The sequence below is a fragment of the Sebastes fasciatus genome, chromosome 13 (assembly GCF_043250625.1).
Source record: "Sebastes fasciatus isolate fSebFas1 chromosome 13, fSebFas1.pri, whole genome shotgun sequence".
Taxonomy (NCBI): domain Eukaryota; kingdom Metazoa; phylum Chordata; class Actinopteri; order Perciformes; family Sebastidae; genus Sebastes; species Sebastes fasciatus.
In genome coordinates, this window is record NC_133807.1 from 20,174,071 (window position 1) to 20,196,893 (window position 22,823).

The 22,823-nt window shown below is 38.3% G+C and overlaps 1 protein-coding gene and 1 long non-coding RNA gene across 3 annotated transcripts; both read right to left on the reverse strand.

The window, feature by feature from the left end:
• Positions 1-689: 689 nt before the first annotated feature.
• Positions 690-1,346, reverse strand: LOC141781632 (uncharacterized). Its single transcript, XR_012596906.1, has 2 exons — positions 1,115-1,346; positions 690-1,021 (listed from the first exon to the last, which is right to left on the reverse strand). It is a non-coding gene; the product is annotated as an uncharacterized LOC141781632 (long non-coding RNA).
• A 13,396-nt stretch (positions 1,347-14,742) lies between these two features.
• Positions 14,743-20,579, reverse strand: zfand2a (zinc finger, AN1-type domain 2A). 2 transcript variants are annotated; one of them, XM_074656052.1, is made up of 10 exons: positions 20,384-20,579; positions 19,560-19,658; positions 18,456-18,550; positions 17,127-17,258; positions 16,898-17,049; positions 16,675-16,809; positions 16,473-16,554; positions 16,298-16,374; positions 15,266-15,350; positions 14,743-15,063 (listed from the first exon to the last, which is right to left on the reverse strand). In XM_074656052.1, exons 2-10 carry the CDS (start codon positions 19,612-19,614, stop codon positions 15,025-15,027), a joined length of 852 nt encoding a protein of 283 aa, XP_074512153.1. In that variant the 5' UTR covers positions 19,615-19,658; positions 20,384-20,579; the 3' UTR covers positions 14,743-15,024. The 2 variants fall into 2 exon arrangements, with proteins under 2 accessions (XP_074512153.1, XP_074512154.1); XM_074656053.1 differs by having other exon boundaries at positions 15,220-15,350.
• Between the last annotated feature and the right edge of the window lie 2,244 nt (positions 20,580-22,823).

The window sequence follows — 22,823 nt, forward strand, 5'->3', positions numbered from 1 at the left end:
GGAGCTAAGTACAGCAGACCAAAAAGGTTAGAATTAACTTTCATGAACTAAATACACAATGTGAAAGGGTTAAATTTGTAATACGAAAACACGGACAACTCCCAGACCGGACAACGCTGTGGTAGCGACCTGTCAATCACGTGGTAGCCACGCCCTAATACATAACCCTGCTTTATGGTCTATTTGACTCTAAATGAGACCATAATCTACTAAATGAACATCATGCTGTATTGAAGAAGACTTGAAACTAGCGATTGAGACCATAAACTCATGTTCATAATGTTTACTGAGGTAATAAATGAAGTGAGAAGTAGGGTCATATTCTCATAGACTTCTATACAATCAGACTTCTTTTTGCAAGTTGCAAATACAAGTTTAAGGCACTTCCACATTGGCTTCACTTCTCAGAACTGGAGTTGCTCACTGATTTTGAACAGTATAATACATATTGTAATGTTTATTTATCTGACTCCTGACACATTTGCATTTAGCTTCATATTTTAATAATGGTATATTCAGAATGTAATGTCCACATGTGTGTGTGTGTGCTCCTCATGCTTTCTGCTGCTCTTTTTAACCCAATCATTGCACCTCCACCCGCCCACCCATCCATCAAACTATCGAGTGTGCGCACAACATCAACACCTCTAATAAGGGATCCATATGGAGAGAAGTAGACAGAGCCAAGCTCTTGTTATGGTGAGTACTGACTTCCCCCTCATTTATTTACTCACTGGTTCAATTGCAAACCCAGATGAGTCAGTCAAACATCACAGCCAGTGTGAATAGAACATATCTTGCCAAATCCGCAGGGTCCGACGTGTCTCGGGAGTTGGCTCAGGATCCTGAATCCTGATTCAAATGCAACCTCCCAACCTTCAGTCTGACTGGTTCCTGGCTCTTCTGTCTCCCGACACACAAGCTTTGACACGCTGTCTGCGTCTGCTGTCAGCCATCATCAATCAACCAACGGCACGACACCGGGTCAGACAGAACAGCAGGATGGAGCATCATGTCCACTCTGAGAAACAACCCATGGGAAACAAAAGCATCCATTACTTTGCATTATTATGATTTATATTGCTGTCACTATGCCATTTATTATTGCACTTACAGGTTTTTCAATATCTCTGCCCTGCTTCTACATTTGACAATGACATGGCTAATCTGAAATTCATCTCACTGTTCTTCTCCTCAGAGTACATCCACGTATTGACGGCTAACACTGATTTAACAAAGTTACCAGGTTGATTCGAGTTGAGATAAAAATCTATCTTTCCACTGCCTCCTTATGTAACGGGACCACCCTCCTTTAAAATGGAAGGCGATGAATTCGGCCGGTTAGTTTGGACGATGATGGATTCTGGCCTCGGTGTATAAGGAAAATTAACATTCAGAAATACCTCTGGGTGTTGTTTCATGTGAGCGTTTCCATGGCAACCACAGATTGAAAGGATGGCGAGAACACAGGATTGATTTCCACCCAGAACACCAGGAGTAGCATGACATTTTACAGAGTAGTCTGCATAGAAATGCAATGCATTGGTGAATTATTAAAAGACAGCTTCAGGGCAACAGAATCAAAGACATATCCTCTGCTAACTTAAACCTGAAAGATTTATCTGTAGAGTTCAACGGTACGATTGTAAGAGAAGAGCCATTCTTTTACTGTTTGACAACGATAATAAAGCGGATCAAATCGGGCTCCCCTAATGAATTCAGGCATATGGCAACAGTCATCAGCTGTTTGTCTCCACTTAACATCCAATTAACATTAATGACAAGACAGCATAACTCCATGCTTCTGTTTTACAAATATTCCATTCATTATATCTAATATGGATTCATTGTTGCAGAGATGCGCTCTCAGAAAATGCAGAATATTCTGCAGTGACATGAGGTGACACTGTTTCTGAGCTGATAAAAGCAGAGTGAAATGTAACCATTGTAGCCTGTGTGAATAACAGCCTCAGTGTCGACAAGCAATCAAATAGCTGCTGTAATAAAAGTGTGACAAAACTACTGATGGAATCATTAACTTCAAGATGTTCTCAACTCAATTACCCTGGACAAACTTATTAATTAGACCTCTGCCGAACTTTCAATATTGACGTTTTTACAGTAGAGATCAATTACATTGTGAATGAGATTTATATGCCGCATCTGGAGCTTGCTTCATTGGTCCCCTCTCAGTGCACAAAACTAATCACAGCTACAGCCTCAGAGGAAATGAGTGGTGTGAAGTGTTATACACCTCATACACCTTGGCTCGTGATCACTGGAGCGTTTACATGAGCTGGAACCTGTTGTGCTCAGACTCGAGTGCCTGCGCTGTGCTGATGGATCAATCAGTCCAGCGGTGGAAGAAGTACTCAGATCTTTTACAAAGTAAAATACAACAATTTAGAAATATCCAATTACAAAAGGGGTCCTGCATTCAAAGTAAAAGCACAGAAGTAGGATGATTAAAAGGGTGAGATCCTCTGGTTTAATCTTTAACTATGCATATATTTTATATGGTCGTCTATTTGTTTATGTAAAATTGTAATCTGAAAATGAACTAACTTTAGCTGTCAAATAGATGTAGAGGATTCAAAAGCACCATATTTCTCTCTGAAGTGTAGTGGATTAAAAGTAGAAAAAGAAAGAAAGTAAAGTACAAGTACAAGTACAAGTACCTCAAAACTGTACTTAAAGGTGCTATTGATAACATTGATAACTTTCAGCCACTAGATGTCACACCTTGTTAGAAGTCTTCTTAGAAGTGGGAACCAAACGTCTTCCAAATAGATAAACAAATATTTATTTTGGACCCGCCAAATTTTTAAAAATGATTAATTCACAATCATAATATTTTTTTTAGGCAAAGCAATTCGGAACCTTTCTAAAAGCTCTGTGGATGTATTTTTTTTTTTTTATATATATATATTTGTCGACATAAAAATGTTATCATTGAGTCCTTTAAGTACAGTAACTGAGTACCTAGTTACTTTCCACCACTGGCTGAGTAACATGTCATGTCATAGTCTCGGATTGTGCGTCTTTAAATTAACCAGTCTCTCTCTTTGCTGCCAGTATGGATAAAACAACAATTATTATTATACACACAGAGCAGAACAGGCAGTTAGTGTGTTCAGTATGCGGGGGAGTGTGCCACTTTGCCACTGGGAAAAGAAATATTGACCGATTCATCCACAGCCATGCCAGCACAGATCTGAGGACTTTACCTTGTGTATGCACCACTCTGAGTCAGACTGGTATTTAGGCTATTGGGTGCCTTTGTTTCTTTCCTAAATACTCTTAGTCCTGCTGCATGATTCCAAACTTTATCATTTCAGCAAATGCGTCACTTTCAATGAAAAGTTGAAGCTCTTACTGTATTCTTGCGCCGCCATTCAAATGATGTGGGAAGCCTTCAAGGCTGCATGCGTTGGTTGAATCATTACTCATCCTACACAAAGTAGGTGACGTTACACTGAAAAGACGGAACAAGCTGATGCTGAAGTACTTATTCATGAAAAGAGATGACTTTGGGAGGAATACGAGAATGGAAAGAAAGATGCTTACATACTAGCTGAATGTGAAAGGAAATATTCAGTGACTGACTACAGTCAGATATCAATGGTTCACAACAGATCATTGTTTTACTAGCCCTCTAGAAGTGGATGCATTAGATGTGGATGAAATATTGTTTCAGATAGACATGCTACAGATTGTCTCATAAATAGTAAGGCTCATTTTGCCTCGTGAAAGATCATATCTGACGTTTGGTTTGTTCACAGCTTTGGTCCAGAGTAAAACATCTCAACAACCACTGGATGGAGACGTTCATGTTGCCATGTTGGATGAATCCTAATAACTTCGGTGAAGCCTTGACTTTTCCTCCACCATGAGTTTCATATTTGTGGTTTAGAGTCAGATGTTTAAAGAACTATTGGATGCATTGCCATGAGAATTGGTACAGACATTCATGCCCAAGGATGAATTGTAACAACTTTGGTATATTTTAGTCTTGTTATAATCGCAAAGTTTATGGATTAGATTACCTGTTTATGTGAAAGCTAAACCAAAATGGATGGTTTTCAGTATATTGTTAAATGAACATAGTATTGGAGCAAATCTCTCATCAGTAGGCACAGGTGCACAAACACAGACAGCTTTGCAGTGAGCTCTGGAACTATGAGTCAGAGGAGAAACGAAATCCAAAGCAAGCACTAATTTAGCCTCATCAGCAGACTCATCACAGCAGCAAAATCAGCTTTGATTGCAGACAGAAATATTGCAATGCAAAATACCACCATGGGTCAGTCCAGAGCTCAGCTACATACTGTATATCATTATCCCCTGGTTGCCATGGAAACCAATGCAGATGATGTCGTGTGTGCACTTAATGTTGAGGACGACAGATTTGGGGTGTGATTCCACTGGGGTTGTTTTTCACTGTGCCAGTTACAAAATACAGAAGCATGTGAGGCTGAGCAGAGCAGACATCTTCTTCAAAGAGTGTTTTGCTTTTTTGTGAAGGAGCCTGACGTTGACAATATTTCAACTTTTCAGAATTTTGGCAGTGCCGCTTTTCTGAAAACTGACAGTTTAGAGGTATCAGATGGTATTAGTGACATTGTCCTCACTCCATGGTGATCAGACTGAGCAGTGAAGCAGGAGAAAATCCACCATCGACCTGATCTACGGACAGCGTTGGCCATTAGATTATAGGATTATTGGTGAGTGTACAAACTGTATTACAGAGCATTATCTCCTCTTGCTGCAATAAAACAGTAATTTCCAGCACTGTCCACTTCCAATACGAGCGTTTTTCTTCATACTGCAAACACGATTACTGTTATTAGTTCAAGCATCCAGCTCCAAATTCAAGTCCACTCTATGTGTGATCCAGACTTAGTGTGATATAAAGCCAGGACTAGGGTTTGTTAGCAGTGCTTTTTCAAAAGGCCTTTATTAGAAAACAGACGGTCGTGGGTTAAGCCTGCTGTCACTTCAGGTATGAAAGTGTTTGTTTTGACCCCAATCGAAAATATCACACTGATATTGAACGAAGACTGCGTGGCTTCATGGAGAATCCTTCAGTGAATCAAGGAAGCATTCATTAGCCACAGAAACACCACTTCAAACAAAACATCATCAAAATGGACCACTCACATTGCCATGGAAAAATGATTGCTTCAGCATGACTGGAAGAAACAAGAACAATAAGGAAAGTAAGGAGAATCACAATTAGCTTGGATTCAAAGCAGACAACCACCTTCATCATTGGAGAAGAGGCCATGTGAGTGCTAAAATACTGTTATATGGATACAATATTGAAAACATTTTACTTTTTGTTGTATAAATCATAACTTCTCATCTCAGAGCTGCTTTCCCTGGTAGCTTTTTCAGACATCTGCGGCTGCTGAGAACATCGTGAACCCACAAACAGCTCTGAAACCATTGAAATCTGCCCTTGGACTCAGACATAAGAACACAATGTACCTATAATGCTTTATGATACTGTCTATATTCACAAATGGGAAATGCTCCAACCCAGCACACCACAGCCTCAGCTGTATGATTGAAAACAATATTCTGATTAATTATTAAAACCAGACTGACTGAATAAATGCTGCTTGCTAAAATTAAATGTTCATGTGTGTAATTGCTATTATTACTATTATTATTAATTATGGATGCAAGCAAGAATCATTTGAACAAAACATACAATGATACATACATGCAACAGGTGTACAACATTTGTATGTGAAATATTTCATTGTCATATTCTACATTGTCAATTATATATATAATTGATATATATATATATATGTATATATAACTTTGTATTTCCGGTTCCAATGTCTGTTAATACAGTAGCTGACAGGAAGTAAACTTGGACCAAAGCGGTTGCCCTAGCAACAGAACAGCAATGAAAAGGCATATGGTGAAGTCGCGCTTCTATTGGCTGGGTGGCATCAGCTGTTTGCAATGCTTCACGGGGATTGGCTCATTCACAGTGCTGGTAACGTCCAATCACGTTCACTCAGGTGTGCATGGTGCACCATTTTTTAAAATATTTTATAGACCAAACAACTAATCAAATAATTGAGAAAATAATTGACAGATTAATCAACAATGTAAATAATCATTAGTTGCAGCTCTAGTCTATAAAGGAAGTGTGTTATTTTGTCTTAACTTCCTGTCCACACCAGGAGTGGGAATATGTTGCATTGTGTGGATTGACTTCTGCTGTATGTGATCACCTTGCGCCTACATGTGAGCAAATACCTGACCAGTTTTATAATGTGTATATATAATGTATGTGTGTTTAATAATGTACAGCATGAAGGACTGCCAGAGATGAGAGGGAATTAGACTTGTTTTCTACAGCTCCCTACCCACACAGCACCAGGAGCAGCTGGTCATCTTACTGCTCTAATAGTCATGTGACCGGTCAGCGTGTCCGTATTTGTGTTTATAAGTTATTATGAATCATATAAGTCTGTCGGGGTTCGCTCTCTCAGCAGAATCCTTGTCGTTGCCCGGATTCATCAAACAGACTTTTCTGCCAAAATATTCTATAAACAGTCAGTTCCTGAACAGAAGTCTCTCACTGAAACGGTCTCTTCTCCAGATTTCTAGAAAGCTCATTTTGTTCACTTTACTTGATGGTTGTGATGATTTATTGATGAATAATTTAACAGGATGTTTTTCCATGGACCTTCGCAAAACACTTGATAACAGCCTGTAAGTTCTTCTTGTCTGACTGCCAGACTAATGCCGCATCATGAAAGGAAAAAAAATACTTTAGTTTGATATAACTTAGTGCATAAAATGGGTAGAAGGTTTTTGTAGAAAACTCGTTTTAGGGGTGATGTAGGTCCATATATCAACCACTACTGAATGCATCGCTATGACATTTTGTAATGTGTACATTCATGGCTCCCAGAGGATGTATCCTTTGGTGATCCCCTGACTTTTTGTAGCGCCAACATGAGGTTGACATTTGTGATATTGAGTGAAATGTCTGTACAACTATTGGATGGATTACCATGGATTTTCCCCTCGGGATTTAATCCCTTTTCATCTAGCGCAGGTCAAAAATGTATTTTGGTTTCGGGCCTAAGCTAATGACATTTCCATCAGCTTCAGTCGTACTTTGTATTTAGAGCTAATTAGCAAATGTAAGCATGCTACAGGGCTGCACGGTGGTGCAGTGGTTAGCACTGGCGCCTCACAGCTAGAGGGTTGCAGGTTCGAATCCGGCTTGGGACCCTTCTGTGTGGAGTTTGCATGTTCTCCCCGTGTTAGCGTGGGTTTTCTCCGGGTACTCCGGTTTCCTCCCACAGTCCAAAGACATGCAGGTTAGGTTAATTGTGGACTCTAAATTGCCCGTAGGTGTGAATGTGAGTGTGAATGGTTGTCTGTCTCTATGTGTCAGCCCTGTGATGGACTGGCGACCTGTCCAGGGTGTACCCCGCCTTCGCCCAATGTCGGCTGGGATCGGCTCCAGCCCCCCCGCGACCCCTAACGGGATAAGCGGTTGCAGATGAGGATGAGGAAGCATGCTACACAGTAAACTAGGAGGACGATCGTGGTAAATATGGCTACGTTCCATATCGCATATTTTTTCTTTTTACTTTTAGTACGTACTGCAGCTGCCCTTACAAAATAGGTATACGTTGCATGCATGTACGCATACAGTTGGGATTTAAGGCAACTACTTTGTTGAAGATTGTGGGTCAGAATAGCCAGAAAAGCATGCTAGTTGGCATACTACAAAATGGACAACCTGGTATTTTTGGCATTTGACATATGTATTGGGACATACTAAATATATTTTCTGGCATACTAAATAGTATGGGTATTGGAATGCACAGTATAGCTGCTAAACATCAACATGTCAGCGTTGCCATGGTGTGCATGTGCGCATGCTGATGTTAGCATTTAGTTCAAGCAGTGCAGATGCTCCCCTGTGTCCTTGGGCTTGTTGAAGTATGAATCTGGTGAGAAATGAGGAGCAGAGATAATTACAAGCAGCAGCACGGAGCCAGAGTACTAAAGAATGACAATTTGATTAATGGAAGCTGAAGTGGGGAAAAATAGGCAGCACTCAGAGATGCCATAACAGAGTTTCAGTCTTCTCCTGATGTTCATCCACATCCTCAGGCTTGACATAACCAGGAACGTTGTATCACCCAACTGGAGAAGAAAATTACCTTTTGACAAATTAGCTCAACTTTGAACATTAGAATCTTAACTTAATCTTAACTGATACAACCCTGAATGACAAAATAGTTTGAACGGTGTTGTGTCTTCATATTTGGCTGTATATTGCATATTGTATGTCACTTTAATACAATTCCTTTTATAAATTAAACCTTTTGACTTCCTCATTTCACAATATGGTAACGCATTCTATGACGCCCATGTCTATAATAAGAAAATGACCCTACTTCTCACTTGATTTATTACCTCAGTGAACATTGTAAACATGAGTTTATGGTCTCAATCGCTAGTTTCAAGTCTTCTTCAATACAGCATGATGTTCATTTAGTAAATTATGATCCCATTTAGAGTCAAATAGACCATAAAGCAGGGGATGCTTTAGGGCGTGGCTACCTTGTGATTGACAGGTCGCTACCAGTCCGGTCTTGGAGTTGTCTCTGTTTTCAGTTCATGAAAGGTAATATTAATATTTTGGTGGCCTAAAAATGTGTTATTCAGCGTTCAGTTGTACTTAGCTCCACCCTTTCGTGTAATTTCTGGTTGCAAATAACCAAGATGTCGACGGCCAAAATGCCGAGGCTTCAAAACGGCAGTCCTCAAACCAATGGGTGACATCACGGTGACTACGTCCACTTTTTATATACAGTCTATGGTTGGTAGTTGTTAGAGCTGTGTTAGCAGTGAGTTGTTTGATGCAAGTGGTTGCTGACTGGTCTGTTCACTGTATTTATTTCCACCAACATCAGTTTGGGGAACGCATCATTTTTATGTATCAATAGTTTGCATCAATCAATCTTCATTGCGTTCAAACTGGCATGAGTTGTGGAGTTCTGAGAGTGACCTCAGCTCCCTTTACTCATCTGTACACCTCTACTCACTTTGTGAAAATGTATATTACATCAATCAGTCCAATCTCATGGCCCATTTACTTGAGCACCATGTACTCCAGTGTGTGTGTGTGTGTATGTATTTCAGCGTACAATGAGTTTTCACTGTGTCCCATACTCTGACCCGCTTCGTACTTGTACACCACTCATCTGTTCAATGACATTGAGAATAAAAAACAGCGTTACACTCCAGTCTGTCCCACTTTCACACCCCAATGAGTGTCAAGTATACTTAATACTTTGAATAAAATCATACCCACTGAGTTTTAAGAGCTCTTACTGTCAGCCTCTGGCTTCCTGTGTTTTAAATGGCTCTAATTAATATCTTTTTCCGCTGTGATTTTATCAGATTTTCATCCATAATAATATCCAAAGACATAAACGACACTATTGGTCTAAGAATAGGAGCAGTAAATATTTTAAATTCACTATGCACAGTACAGCATGTGGTATGAACTGCATGCACAATAAAATAATTGTTTTCTGTGTGCTGCTGATAACACAGCAGTGTTTTCTTCTGTACTGCAGCTAGAGTTTAGTGGGAAAATAATGACTAACCAGCAGTGCCAAGTAATAAGTACGGTGGAGCCAATGGTGTCAGCTGTGTGGGGTTTATGGCCTATTAGTGCCAGACCAGCTCTGATGCTGGTGCTGCTGGTGAACCAGTTGGACATGTCAAGTCAAGATGATACATGTTTTTAGCTGATGAGTTTCTCCATATTCACTCACCATAACGTCAGCTAAAGTGACCACCATTGTTACCATAGCAATCAATTCTGTAAAAAAAAAAAAAAACAGCTTGTGAAAATGTGACTTTTAGTTGTTTCTGATGCTGTTAGACCACATCCAACTTTTCCATCAGCAGCAACACAACCAGGGCACGATGTTGGTCTACTCTGCTGTTCTCCTGCTGTGATGTGAAATGACTTTTGTGATAACCAGGAAGTTGGAGCCTGTTAGAGCTCTGTGCTTTTCCTCCACAGCCCTCCAGGTCATAAATCTCCAGCTGGGAAACGTGAATTTCCCTCGGGATCAATAAAGTTACTATATCTAGCTATCTATCTATCTATCTATCACATCTCCACCTCAGACATCTGAACAATCACAGTTTTTACAGAAACGTGGAAAACTAATGAACCTTTAAACTAGGGCTGCACAATTAATCGAATATTAATCTCAATTTTGACTTCCCACAATTAAATGAACATGATCGACTGCGATATTGATGTTTAAAATGCGTGCATCGCTCATAGAAAGACTCTCCTGCATATCAACTGGCCTAAATGTGCCAGAGGTCAACGACGATGTAGGCAACCCACCCGACCCGTCTTGAAACACAGAGCCTGTCTCGTTCACCATCCTTTGTCGGTGTGACTTTTTTCCCGTGTCATCACCATTCATATCTATACAACCAATGTGTCTTTATGATTGAATTGTTTACAAGAGCACCAAGTTCTTCATAGATCTAGCCTCTTAATTTGGCTCTCAAAGTGCACCAGATTGATGCATTTAACTTTAAAATGTAGCTACAATATTTAGGGTGAATATTCCTGTATATTTTCATATGGTAATATATATCAAAGAAGAAAAAAATTGTCAGTTCTTTCCAACATTGTGCAGCCCTAATTTGTACATTAGCAGGAATGTAGCACAACATGGAAGATTTTTTAAATGTTAAAATGCAATAAAAATATTTTGTAGCTAAAATCAATGAATAATCGTGATCTCAATATTTATCAATATAATCGTGATTACCATTTTGTCCATAATCATGCAGCCCTACCTCAAACTCTACATAATATGAGCTTTTATAAACTGATATTACTTTGTGATATAGGGCTGCAACTAACGATTATTTTCATTGTTGATTAATCTTTTGAGTATTTTCTCTATTAATCAATTAGTTGTTTGGTCTCTAAAATTATGAAAAATGTCAATCAGTGTTTCCCAGAGCCCAAGATGATGTCCTCAAATGTCTTGTTTTGTCCTCAACTCAAATATATTCAGTTTACTGACATAGAGGAGTAAAGAAACCAGAAATATTCACATTTAAGAAGCTGGAGTCAGAGAATTTTGACTTTTTTTTTCTTAAAGAAAATACTCAAACTGATTAATTGATTATCAAACTAGTTGGCGATTAATTTAATGGTTGACAACTAATTGAATAATCATTGCATCTCTAATTATAATATATTTAAATTAAGTAAATTCTGAGTCACAATCTGGTCTGAGATTGTTATGTCTCTAGTATAAAGCAAGGACGTGTGTGTAATAAATAAAAACATTGAACAATACAGTGTTCAGTGTTTTATTGGCTTATTTTCAATATGCTAATAAAATCCTTTCCACTTTAATAAAATTACAAACCTTTGCTTTTGCAAACTGATATTTATGAGAACAAGAACCACTCAGTTATTTGTTGACAGAAGAATTTCGACTCTTCTATCAAAACACACCCGACACAAGGTCATAATGTGGAACTACTGTGAAGACATTCACCATGGCCACGTTCCTTTTTGTCCCCACAGAAGTGAATCATCGCAGCTCATAAATAGAAACAAAATCCTCCTGGTTTGACAAAGCAGCAGTCAGTCAGAAAGCCTTGAAACAAATCCAAATGACTCAAAGGAGATCATGTACGCATTCATCGATGAGATTAACAAGATACTCGTTTGGCTGGTTGAGTGGATGCTGTTGTGTCCCAGCAGGGATCAGGTGCATCAAGTTTATGCCTCACCGAGCTTCATCGTCACCACCTCTGAAATCCTCAGAGACAAGAGGCAACACGGGCGAAAAGCACTGGTCTTAAAACGTGTCTGAGGCACAATGTTTTCTTCACCCAGAGAAATGACCTTTCAACAATCACAGCAAGGATTTCTATTTTTAAGTGTTGTGCTCTATTTTGATCTTCAGTCTCTATAAACCCTTTTCACTTAGAGTTTCACTCAGTCTCAGAGCTGGATCGGTCTGCTTTTCTGGCAATAATGGCTCAATATCAAGTACTTGGACTAATGTGAGAGCTCTGCGTGCTTTATATAACGCACTATTGTAATAATCCACTGGAATAACTTTGGTAATGTCACAATAACCAGCCAGCTTTGAGCAGAATCAGTCTTTCTCTGCATTTCTAACACATTTGTAATATTGAAGGAGGCAGATTTCTTCCTTTTTTATACAATTGTGAAACCTGTTTTCACAAAAAAATAACAATAATAATAACTTGTATATATTGTAGCTTTTAAAAACAGAGTTTACAAAGTGCTTTGACAGACAAAGTAAAGCAAAACAGGATACAAGGCAAGATAACAGAAAGCCAAAAGACTAAACTAAGGTAACTTTTAAACACAGATAAAACAATACAATAGATAAAACAATAAAAAAACATAAATTAAATAAATACAAATAAAAAGAAAACAGCAATAAAACAATACAAAAGACGATAAAAAAGGCTGCATCTTCACCAGTGTGTTGTTTAAACATCCGATTTCTACATTTAACTTGAAGTAATTGGTGCTCTTCTCTTTAGTGACTGATACTTAGAGCCTCTCCTGAGTTATTATTAAGTAGTGTTTTCAGATGTTTGTATTACTGTGCAGTATGTTGACCTCCACTGGTGAAAATTGGAAGTAATTGTAATGAAATATGAAAAAAAAATAAATAGTATCAGCTAAAAGGGAATGTTAATCAACATCTCCCAGAACCAGTGATAAACATGAGCAGATTGGGTTTAAATATGTGTCTTCTTTGTACATAACGAATATAAATAAGAGCTCCTAATCCAATGTAGAACTTTTAGTACTCACAGCACTTTGAAGAAAATGACTTTCCTCATGAAAATGCAAATTTATGCAGCAAGATGCTGCAATTGATCAAGTCATGCATAATTTTGTTCAATATAAAGGCTTGCTTTGAATACTTTTACAGAATATTAAAGAACCAAATGTCACTTCACAATGTCAGCGGTGAATACTTATAGATATATTCTGACTAAGTGTGTTTATAATAGTTATCACAGAGATAGCTGCATCACTGGCATCTCATAATGGTAATTGGGTATTTTGTGACTCATGCAAACTGCAGCAGGTTGAAGAGGTCGGTTCAGCCGTGCTTATTAAATATTATTATGTAAATGGCTTGGGACCGTTTTTAGGCTGCTTTCCAACGCAGCATTTCAACTGCTGGCTTTGTTGGTGACATCAAAGACCTCGATGATGTGTCTCCTCATCATGTAAACGGAAGCAAAGGCAAAAATATTGTAAAAAAAGGACCAGTCACCTGATTTTTACATGACATGTTTAATCTCTGTAAGAACAGTAAGTGGAAAAATAACAGCAAACAAACAGCTGTGAAGTAAAACATCAAGCCTGTTATGAAAGATGAAATATGAAGTATTGCTGCCCTCTGCTGTACAAACCCTGAATGACTCACACACTGAAACAAGTACATTTTCAATTAAGAAAATATACACAAATGTTCCCATAATAAATATTCAAATTGCTTGTGTTGTCCGTCCAATACTCAAAAATATTCTATTTACAATTCTATAAAACAGAGCAAAAGTGGCAGATCTTCAAATTTCAGAAGTCTGAACCAAACAATGTTGGTTGATAAATGACTTAAATGAGTAAATTGATTACCAAAGTTGTTGCAGAATTTAACCGACTAATCGGTTAAATTGTTTAAGCTTCAGTCGCAAGAAAGAGCAAACTTGTAAAAATATTAATAATCTGTAAATATGTAGTGAACTAACTTCATCTAACCGTCGTTTGTAAATAATAATCCACATTGGAGCATAAAAATTAAATTAGAAAATCCTATTTATCTGCCTAAAACTGTCAAAGTTGCTCCCTCTCATGTGAAAATACAGAAATCCGTTTTAAACTGTCAAGAGTATTGTGTTTTAATCCAGTGGTTCCCAAAGTGGGGTCCGGGGACCCCCAGGGATCCTTGAAGGGATTCAAGGGGGTCCCCAGCAAAAAGGGGAATCGTTTAATTTCACAATAATTCCATTAGTAAGTATGTATTGTAATGGATGTCAATTTTGGTCATGGGTTTCATACACTTTCTGTAATAAAACATCAAAAAAGCAAAAATCCTATCAGATGGGGGACCCTGGGACAAAATCTTATCAAATGGGGGTTCATGGTTTAATTTGTTTAAGTTTAGGGGTCCTTGACGTGAAAAAGTTTGTGAACCACTGTCTTAATCCACAGCAGTTCTGATATGAAACCTGAATTTGAAGTTTGGGAACCAATTGTTACAAAGTTCTTGAACAGTAGAATGTATTTAAGATCAAAAACTCCTGTAAAACCCTGTACATGTTGATCACTTGTATGGTCTTTATTTACAATGAGGTTTACCTGATGACGGCCTGAGGGCAAAGCATAAATAAACTCAAGTGGTCAACATGTGGAAACCATAACAGTTCAGTATTCTCACTTTCAGCTTCATGTGGTCATCACCCACACCGATGCTGTAAACAAACCCTCCTTGCTGTAGAGCTGATTACATTATTTGATTGTTCCACTTCACAACTCTGATGGACTTGCTGATTTGCCTTAATAACTGTCTTTGGAGTCTCAGTGTTAAGTGCGTCTTCAAATCTGAATCAATTGAGCGATTTCACATCTGCATGCATCTTTGAAATAATTTATTCAATATTCATATATATATGGTAATATAATGGTTTCATCATGATCAGCATAGAAAATATATACAGAGCAAAGCATTAGTAAAAATGACAGATCCTGCTGGGAAAGTTATGTGCTTATATATTGTAGAAGGCGGTAATATCTCAGCAACTTCCAAGAGGATTTTCTTCATTTAACAATCATTGATCCCGGATATTGATAGCCCAGATGTGCAGGTTCTAGTAGATAGTTAGCACAGCTTTTGAAGTCTAAGTGGTGGTCCGAGATTAAGAGAGGCTGCAGTTGGAGGTTTTGGACTCTCGCCCCTAAACAAAGAGAGAAAATACAGTTAGAAACAGACTAATTTATCCCCACATATTTCATATACTAATTAAAAATGTATGAAAAGGCAAAATTTGTTTTTCTTCTGTCAGTACAGGAAGTTCAAAGAGGATGGATTGCCATGACAACAGTGTACCTACATGTGTTCCTGTAAGCATGCTACGGACGCCTAAGCTTTCCGGGTACCTGTTGTCTCTGCTGCTGACGTCTGTATTCTTCTTCACTGGCAGCGAGAGCCTGAGCCAGAGCCAGATCCTCCTGCTCCTGAGGGCTGAGGCACAAACAAAAGGAGAATCACAGTTAGTGGAGGGTTCTCATGAGTTACTGTTGTGCAAATAAAAGAAATTCAATTTAACTTTTGTTTAGATACAAAAGACACGAAGCTCTTCTGCTGTATTGACAGTGAATTTGAGAGCAAGACTGACTTCTTCTACATCCCTTTTGAAAACCTACTTTTTTAATAATAATACAAAAACGTTAGCTGATCTTTTCATGTGCTTGCTATATTTTATTTTCATATTGTGTGATTTTATTGGTATTTTATCTTATGTTTTATTTACGTATTTACTTGGTTGATGTTTTAATGTTTATCTACTTATGCTACACCTTGTAACCTTATTAAGAAACTATCTATGTTACGTAGATAAAGTGGTGTGCTGTGTCACAATGTGTGACAATAAAATCTGATTTACATTTTTTTGTTTTATTATATCTGATTAATTCAACAATAGTTACACTCCTGCTGTAATCTGTAATACCGCTCCACTGTTTTAAACTGAAGGTCAGTGAGAAAAACACATTCCACTGAACAGCAGCACGCCGTGTTAGGAGTGATGTCGAGCTGATAATAGGATGCGTCTATGTTTTGATGAACAAAGCCATTGCAATCTCAATAGCACAGGACATCACACACCCACTCATTCACCACCTTACCATAATGCCCCGCTCCGGGCACTGGTACAGAACACTGAGGTGCAATAGGGCTCGCTTTGGGAGAAGCCTGATACCGGCAGTCATAGCCGCCTTAAACAACAGGCGTCGCTCAATAGGCCTGAGTGTGTACTGCTGTCCATCACTTTCTGTTGTGTCATTGTTGTATTGCTGTTGCTGTTGCTGTCACTGTCACTGTGTGCTGTTGTACGTATTGGTATCTGACAAGTACAGTGCTGTAGAAAAGAATTCTCTCTTGTGGGACAATAAAGTCTAAAGTGTACTCACGTGAGGGCCGGCTGAACCGTCTCCCTCGAATCAGCCAGGGACATCTCCAGAGCTCTTTGTAAAGCCTGCTCCTCCGTCTGCAATGACAGCACCAGAGCAGCACACTCATGTTCACATTTTCCTTGCATTTGGGAATTATTGAAATCAGGTGATGTCATGTAAACAATGTTCATACCATGCCGGCCTGAAAAGATGCTGATGGTGGAATTACATTCTGTGCTGAAACGGAAGTAGGAATCCTGGGTAGCTGGGCAGGGCTGAGAAAAAAACAAAAACAGGACAAAAGTCAAGTATTATTTTAGGCATCTATTTCAAAAGTGATTAGGCTGACCTTCTTCTGACTCATTTAAAAATCAACACTAAGTGAAAGTGTTTACCCAGCGCTGTGGCCTCTGTTGTTTGCAGGGACAGCATTAGAAGCCGGTCTATAGTTTCCTGAACCGGAAGAACTAGAGCCAGAGGTGGAAGTGGAGGTGGAGGAAGCACCTTGGGTCCTCATTAAAGCAGAATGTCTACGACAATAAATAAAAAATTAAGTCAGCAATTCTTAGTGCAATATTCAGATGAACGGATCTGAAGATGTAGTGTGACTGTACCCACCCTGCTTTGGACACGGGTTTCCCATCAGTCTTACATTCATGGTCTAGTGGGTGCCGGTGTTTAAGACAGTAATTTAAATGACACTGGTCACAGGTCACTCGCATCATTTCCTTCTGCTTGCAGCCTCCTTTAGAACATTTGTTTGTGAAAATCTGAAAGGAAAATAGTCTTATTATTGTTTTTAGATTATAACTCATTGTAAGGTGAAACGCCTCAGTTTTATATTAACCTTTCTCTTTCTCTGCGCAGGGTCCGATTTGCAATCCCGATCAATGTGTTCCCCAACTTTAATGTCGGGCATCTCTCCTCTCTTTATGGGAATGGGGATGTTGCACAAAGGACATACTGGGACCTGGATGTCCTAGAGAAAACAAATTAAATACATTTAACAAACAGAGGTTCACAGATGCTCAAAAGGTGAATATATTACCATCACTACTGCTGTAAACTCTGACTGTTCACAGTTTAAAGTAACTCAAAATCAGGAAAGAGAAGCAGGATATATCAAAATGTGCAATGGGTTAAATTGGTGAATGCAGTAGGTTTATTTATTTGTGTAATGCACCCAAATATTATCACCAGATAGTAGGGATGCACCAATACCGGATCGGATATAGGGCCGATACTGACTCAAAGAGTGGGATCGGGTATCGGTGACAATGGGGCCAATCTATTCAATTTAATTCCATGTTTATATACGATATACATTACATACTGGAATTTGAATTCCTTTTTAAATTTTGAGTAATTTGTTGCTGCATTAAAAGCGTTTACACTTGAATTGTAATTCCTGATCATTTTAAAGATGTTTTTACCAAGTTGCTGGTGTACAATTTATCATTTTAATAACAAATATCAATTCAGTCAATTTATATCCATGTATTTATTTGTTACATTTTATTTTACAAAGGCCGTATATGTTCGACATCATTGTGCAAAAACTCCATAATAACCTTTCAGCATATTTGTAGACTTCTGCACCTCCTCATGGCTGTTTTCAGGCTTTAAAACATCTAGCCTGTAACAGGAGATTTTGGCCAATCACAGGTAATTTCAGAGACAGTGCGTTCCTATTGGCTGTGCTCCGGCTGGTGGGCGGTGCTTGGTATTTCCTCAACTGTTCTCAACATGGCTGTGACCTGGCAGCCAAACTCTCATTTTACAGCTAAACAGTGCACTACAAGATGTTTCTGAAAACACATTTTCTGCGAGAAATAGGCATTACAGTAAAAGCATATTGATTCATATTTGATCAGCGCTGCCTAGTTTGACCGTTTGATCGGAGTTTGCGAGTGATTGACAGCTGCTCAGACATGGCAAGACTCCAGCTCGGCTCCGATTGGTTGTTTTCCTCCGGTCTGTGAAATCTTGCAGATTTTTTTTCAGATTACCTGTCTCATTTTTTAAAATCATATTTGCTCCAATCTCGCCTACTGCTGCTTTAATGAAAGTGTGATTTTAATTGGACATACATACTGTATATTCCTTCATAAAAACAACCTAAAGAAATGGCCTGTTAATTTTGTAGCCTTTAAATGTAACATTGTAAAAAAGTTACCTTTTTGTAGGACGACATGCATTTGTGAGTTGCATAGGATATGTGGTCCTTGCAGAAAATCTCTTGACAGGCGTCACATCTCATAGGAAGAAAATCTGTAATGTGAAGTAAGGTTTTTTTTTAAATTCCACGTTCAAATCAAACTTGGCAGGATTTAAAGGTCCCATATTATGCTCATTTTCAGGTTCCTACTTGTATTTTGTGTTTCTACTAGAACATGTTTACATGCTGCAATGTTCAAAAAAACCTTTATTTTCCTCATACTGTCGGCCTGAATATGCCTGTATTTACCCTCTGTCTGAAACGCTCCGTTTTAGCGCATTTTGACGGAATTGCAACAGAATTGCGTTGCTAGGCAACAGCTTGGACCATATGTACTGTCCATATGTACTACCCATAAACTGGGACACATTTAGAATGTTTATTTTTAAAATTGTGTCAAGGGTCATCACCTACAAAATCCTCCTCCTCACCTACAAATCCCTCAATGCCCTGGCTCCTCAGTATTTATCTGACCTCCTCCACCCATACACACAGCCCCGGAACCTCAGATCCTCAGGCACGGGTCAGCTCTCCATCCCCTACACAAAAATGCGAACTTTTGGGGACAGGGCTTTCAGTGTGACAGCCCCCACACTTTGGAACTCTCTCCCCATAGAGCTCCGCAACGCACCATCTCTGGACACCTTCAAAAGACTCCTCAAAACCCACCTCTTCACCAAGGCCTATGGCCTCTAGCTACTGTTATGTTACATTTGTTCTGTTTATTTATGTCTTTGTTAAGCGTCCTTGGGTTTCATGAAAGGCGCTATATAAATCCAAGCTATTATTATTATTATTATTATTATTATTAAGGGTCTAAATATTGTTTATTCGTGACATCACGAATGGGCAGAAATCCTGACAGCTTGTTTCAAATGCAGAGTTTCTGAATATGGGCTGTGTGTATTTCCCTGTGGATTGAGTGTTTCGATACTTTCACAGTATTTATATAGGACTTTAGCCTGCTTTATAATAATAAAAAAACATGGAAATCTCACTTTCTTATAATATGGGACCTTTAATAAACAAACATTGTAATCTTTCCTCCCAAACAGCACTCACCTAAACGTTTGCAGGTCTTCTCAGAGCAGTGCTCCCCCAAATGTGGAAACTCCATCACACAGTTATCTCGACAGCAGACAGTGGTGAAATCTCAACAACCTGGAGGAGGAAAAGGGTTAAACATGTTTACTGTGTTAAAACAAAACTGTGAGTGATCAAGTTCTCAGTGTGTGTGTGTGTGTGTGTGTGTATAGTACTGAAAAGCTCTGCTAGGAAACGATAGCTGAAATTAGCTTAGTCATTCGTGAGTTACTCATGAATGTCTAGATGGCTTATTTTATACTGTTAGCAACACTATTTCTTTATTTGACTTTAGAAGTGAGGCTGGTTTTGCTGCTTTCAGAAGTTATCTTGGCCCAGAAAGAAAGAAAACAGTGAAATTATATTACAAAGAGGATTGCTAACTTCCTAGCTAACTAGGCCAGACTAACTTATACGATTAGGTTGGTTACATAACCAGCTGAAGCTGAAAATATCTCCATCCTAACTAGGGTAAAGGTAAACAGAAATGACTACTGGGACCAAATCATGACATGTTTATAAGTAATCATCAGTAATACTTGTTTATTAACCACATATGCTAGCAGATAGCTTGAGTGTTAAGCAGTAAATCATGTTGTCTTGTATTGAAGTGGATGAAGACAAACACAATGCTTCACTTTCTCCCTCTCTAAACCCCCAGAGTCAACACAGTAAACATCATTATCTAGATAACACACAGATGTTTTTACACGTTATAATCAATCTGTACTTTTAGCTGACTAAGATAGCTAACGGTCCTTCAATCTGACAGCTAAACTCTCGTTTGATTTCACCAAACTCACCAAACCCCGTTGTGTTTTCGGTGTGTTGTGTTAACAGCAGGAGGCAAGCGATGTTATCTGTAATAAATCCTGGTTAATTCCGATGTTATTGTGCCTTTTTGACAGCCGTGTAACCATCGATCCCTGAGCACCGAACAGCCTGTTTACCGCTGAGCTGTCTGTTTTGATGTGTCATGCAGGCTCCGCCCACGAGGATGACGTAATGTTACGTCAGGAAAACACTACGTCACCTCAGGTGTGGTCAGTAGTAGAAGTTGGTAGAAATGACAGGTGAAGTCTGGAAAGATCTAGACCCTCTACACATTCATGTCAGAGGTGGAAAGTGACTAAGCACATTTACTCAAGTATATTGTACAAGTACAATTTTGAAATACTTGTTGTTTACTTACAAACCAAAAAACTGACAATAACCTGATATTTTCAGGTGGAATTTCATTCATTCATTCATTCATTCATTCTCACTGTGCAATATAATTTTCCACTTGTGCAATTTTGTTAATAGTCTGTTTATTGTCAATCCTGTATATACTGCTCCTATTTTTGATACTTCCTTCTATTTAAATGGTTCATATCTTGTTACACTTTGTTTAGCTCGTTTTTACTGTGTTAGCTGATGCATCTTGTTTTTTGCACTATCCCCTTTGCTGCTGTACACTTCAAATTTCCACAATGCAGGACTAATAAAGGAATATCATGCAGGCTCCGCCCTCGAGAATGACGTAACGTAACGTCAGGAAAACACTACGTCACCTCAGGTGTGGTCAGTAGTAGAAGTCGGTAGAAATGACATGTGAAGTCTGGAAAGATCTAGACCTTTTCCATCTCTACACATTCATTTCAGAGGTGGAAAGTGATTAAGCACATTTACTCAAGTACTGTACAAGTACAATTTTGACATACTTGTACTTTACCTGAGTATTTCCATTTTTTACTTATAGTTTATTTTTACATAATGATAATCTTATATGATATGATGCAGTACAACACTTCAAATCTACCCAGTAGTATACAAAGTAGGAAATTGTCTCCAAGTTGAGGAACTATAATATTAAAATGCTCTTTCATGTATTTGTTAGTGATAAAAAAAACAGAATAATATAATGACAACACAAGAATGACGTATCGTGACGTCAGGAAAACACTAAGTCACCTCAGGTGCGGTCAGTAGTAGAAATCAGTAGAAATGACAGGTGAAGTCTGGAAAGATCTAGACCTTTTTTTTCCATCTCTACACATTCATGTAAGAGGTGGAAAGTGACTAAGCACATTTACGCAGGTATACTGTACAGTACAATTTTGACATACTTGTACTTTACTTGAATATTTCCATTTTTATGGTACTTACTTCTACTCCACTGCATCTCAGAGGCAACTATTGTACTTTTTACTCCACTACATTTAATTGACACTTGTAGTTTCTTTTTACATAATGATAATCTTATATGATATGATGCAGTACTATACTTCAAATCTACCCAGTATAGAATACAAAGTAGGAAATTGTCTCCAAGTTGAGGAACTACAACATATGTATTTGTTAGTGATAAAAACAGAATAATATAATATTCTATAATAATATAACACTGTGAAAGAATCCATCCTGCATATTTTACTTTTGATAAATAAAGTAGGGCTACATTTTGCTGATAATACTTCTGTACTTTTACTTAAAGGTCCCATATTGTGCTCATTTTCAGGTTCATGTTTGTATTTTGGGTTTCTACTAGAACATGTTTACATACTTTAATGTTAAAAAAACACATTATTTTCCTCATCCTGTCTGTCTGAATATACCTGTCTTCACGCTCTGTCCGAAACGCTCCGTTTTAGCGCATTTCAACGGAATTGCGTTGCTAGGCAACAGCTTGGGTCCATGTTTACTTCCTGTCAGCTGATGTCATTCACATCCACTGCAACAGGAAATAAACTGGGACACATTTAGAATGTTTATGTTTAAAACTGTGAAATGATCTAAATATTGTATATTTGTGACATCACAAATGGACATAGATCCTAACAGCTTGTTTCAAACGCACAATTTCTGAACACGGGCTGTGTGTGTTTCTCCATGGATTCAGTGTTTTGATAGTTTAACAGTATTTATATATTAATTAAGTAACATTTTTAATTAGGGACTTTTACTTGTTATGGAGTATTTTTAGACTGATTTCTATTTTTACTTAAGTAAAGTGTCTGAGTGAGTACTTCTTCCACCACTGGTGGACAATCGGCTTTTGTTACTGTGATTTTCTGATGAGCACAAACAACAATGTGTGGCTGATTTGCCAAATTTGCCCCCAACAACCCTCTATCATTACCTCCCTCCTCTGTCTTCGTTATATTTTGTTGTAAAGTTACATTTACATCACAGACTGGAAAATACAGCTTTTTTTTGTATTATTATTTTGAAAGCTCCTACAGGATATGTATGTAGAATAAT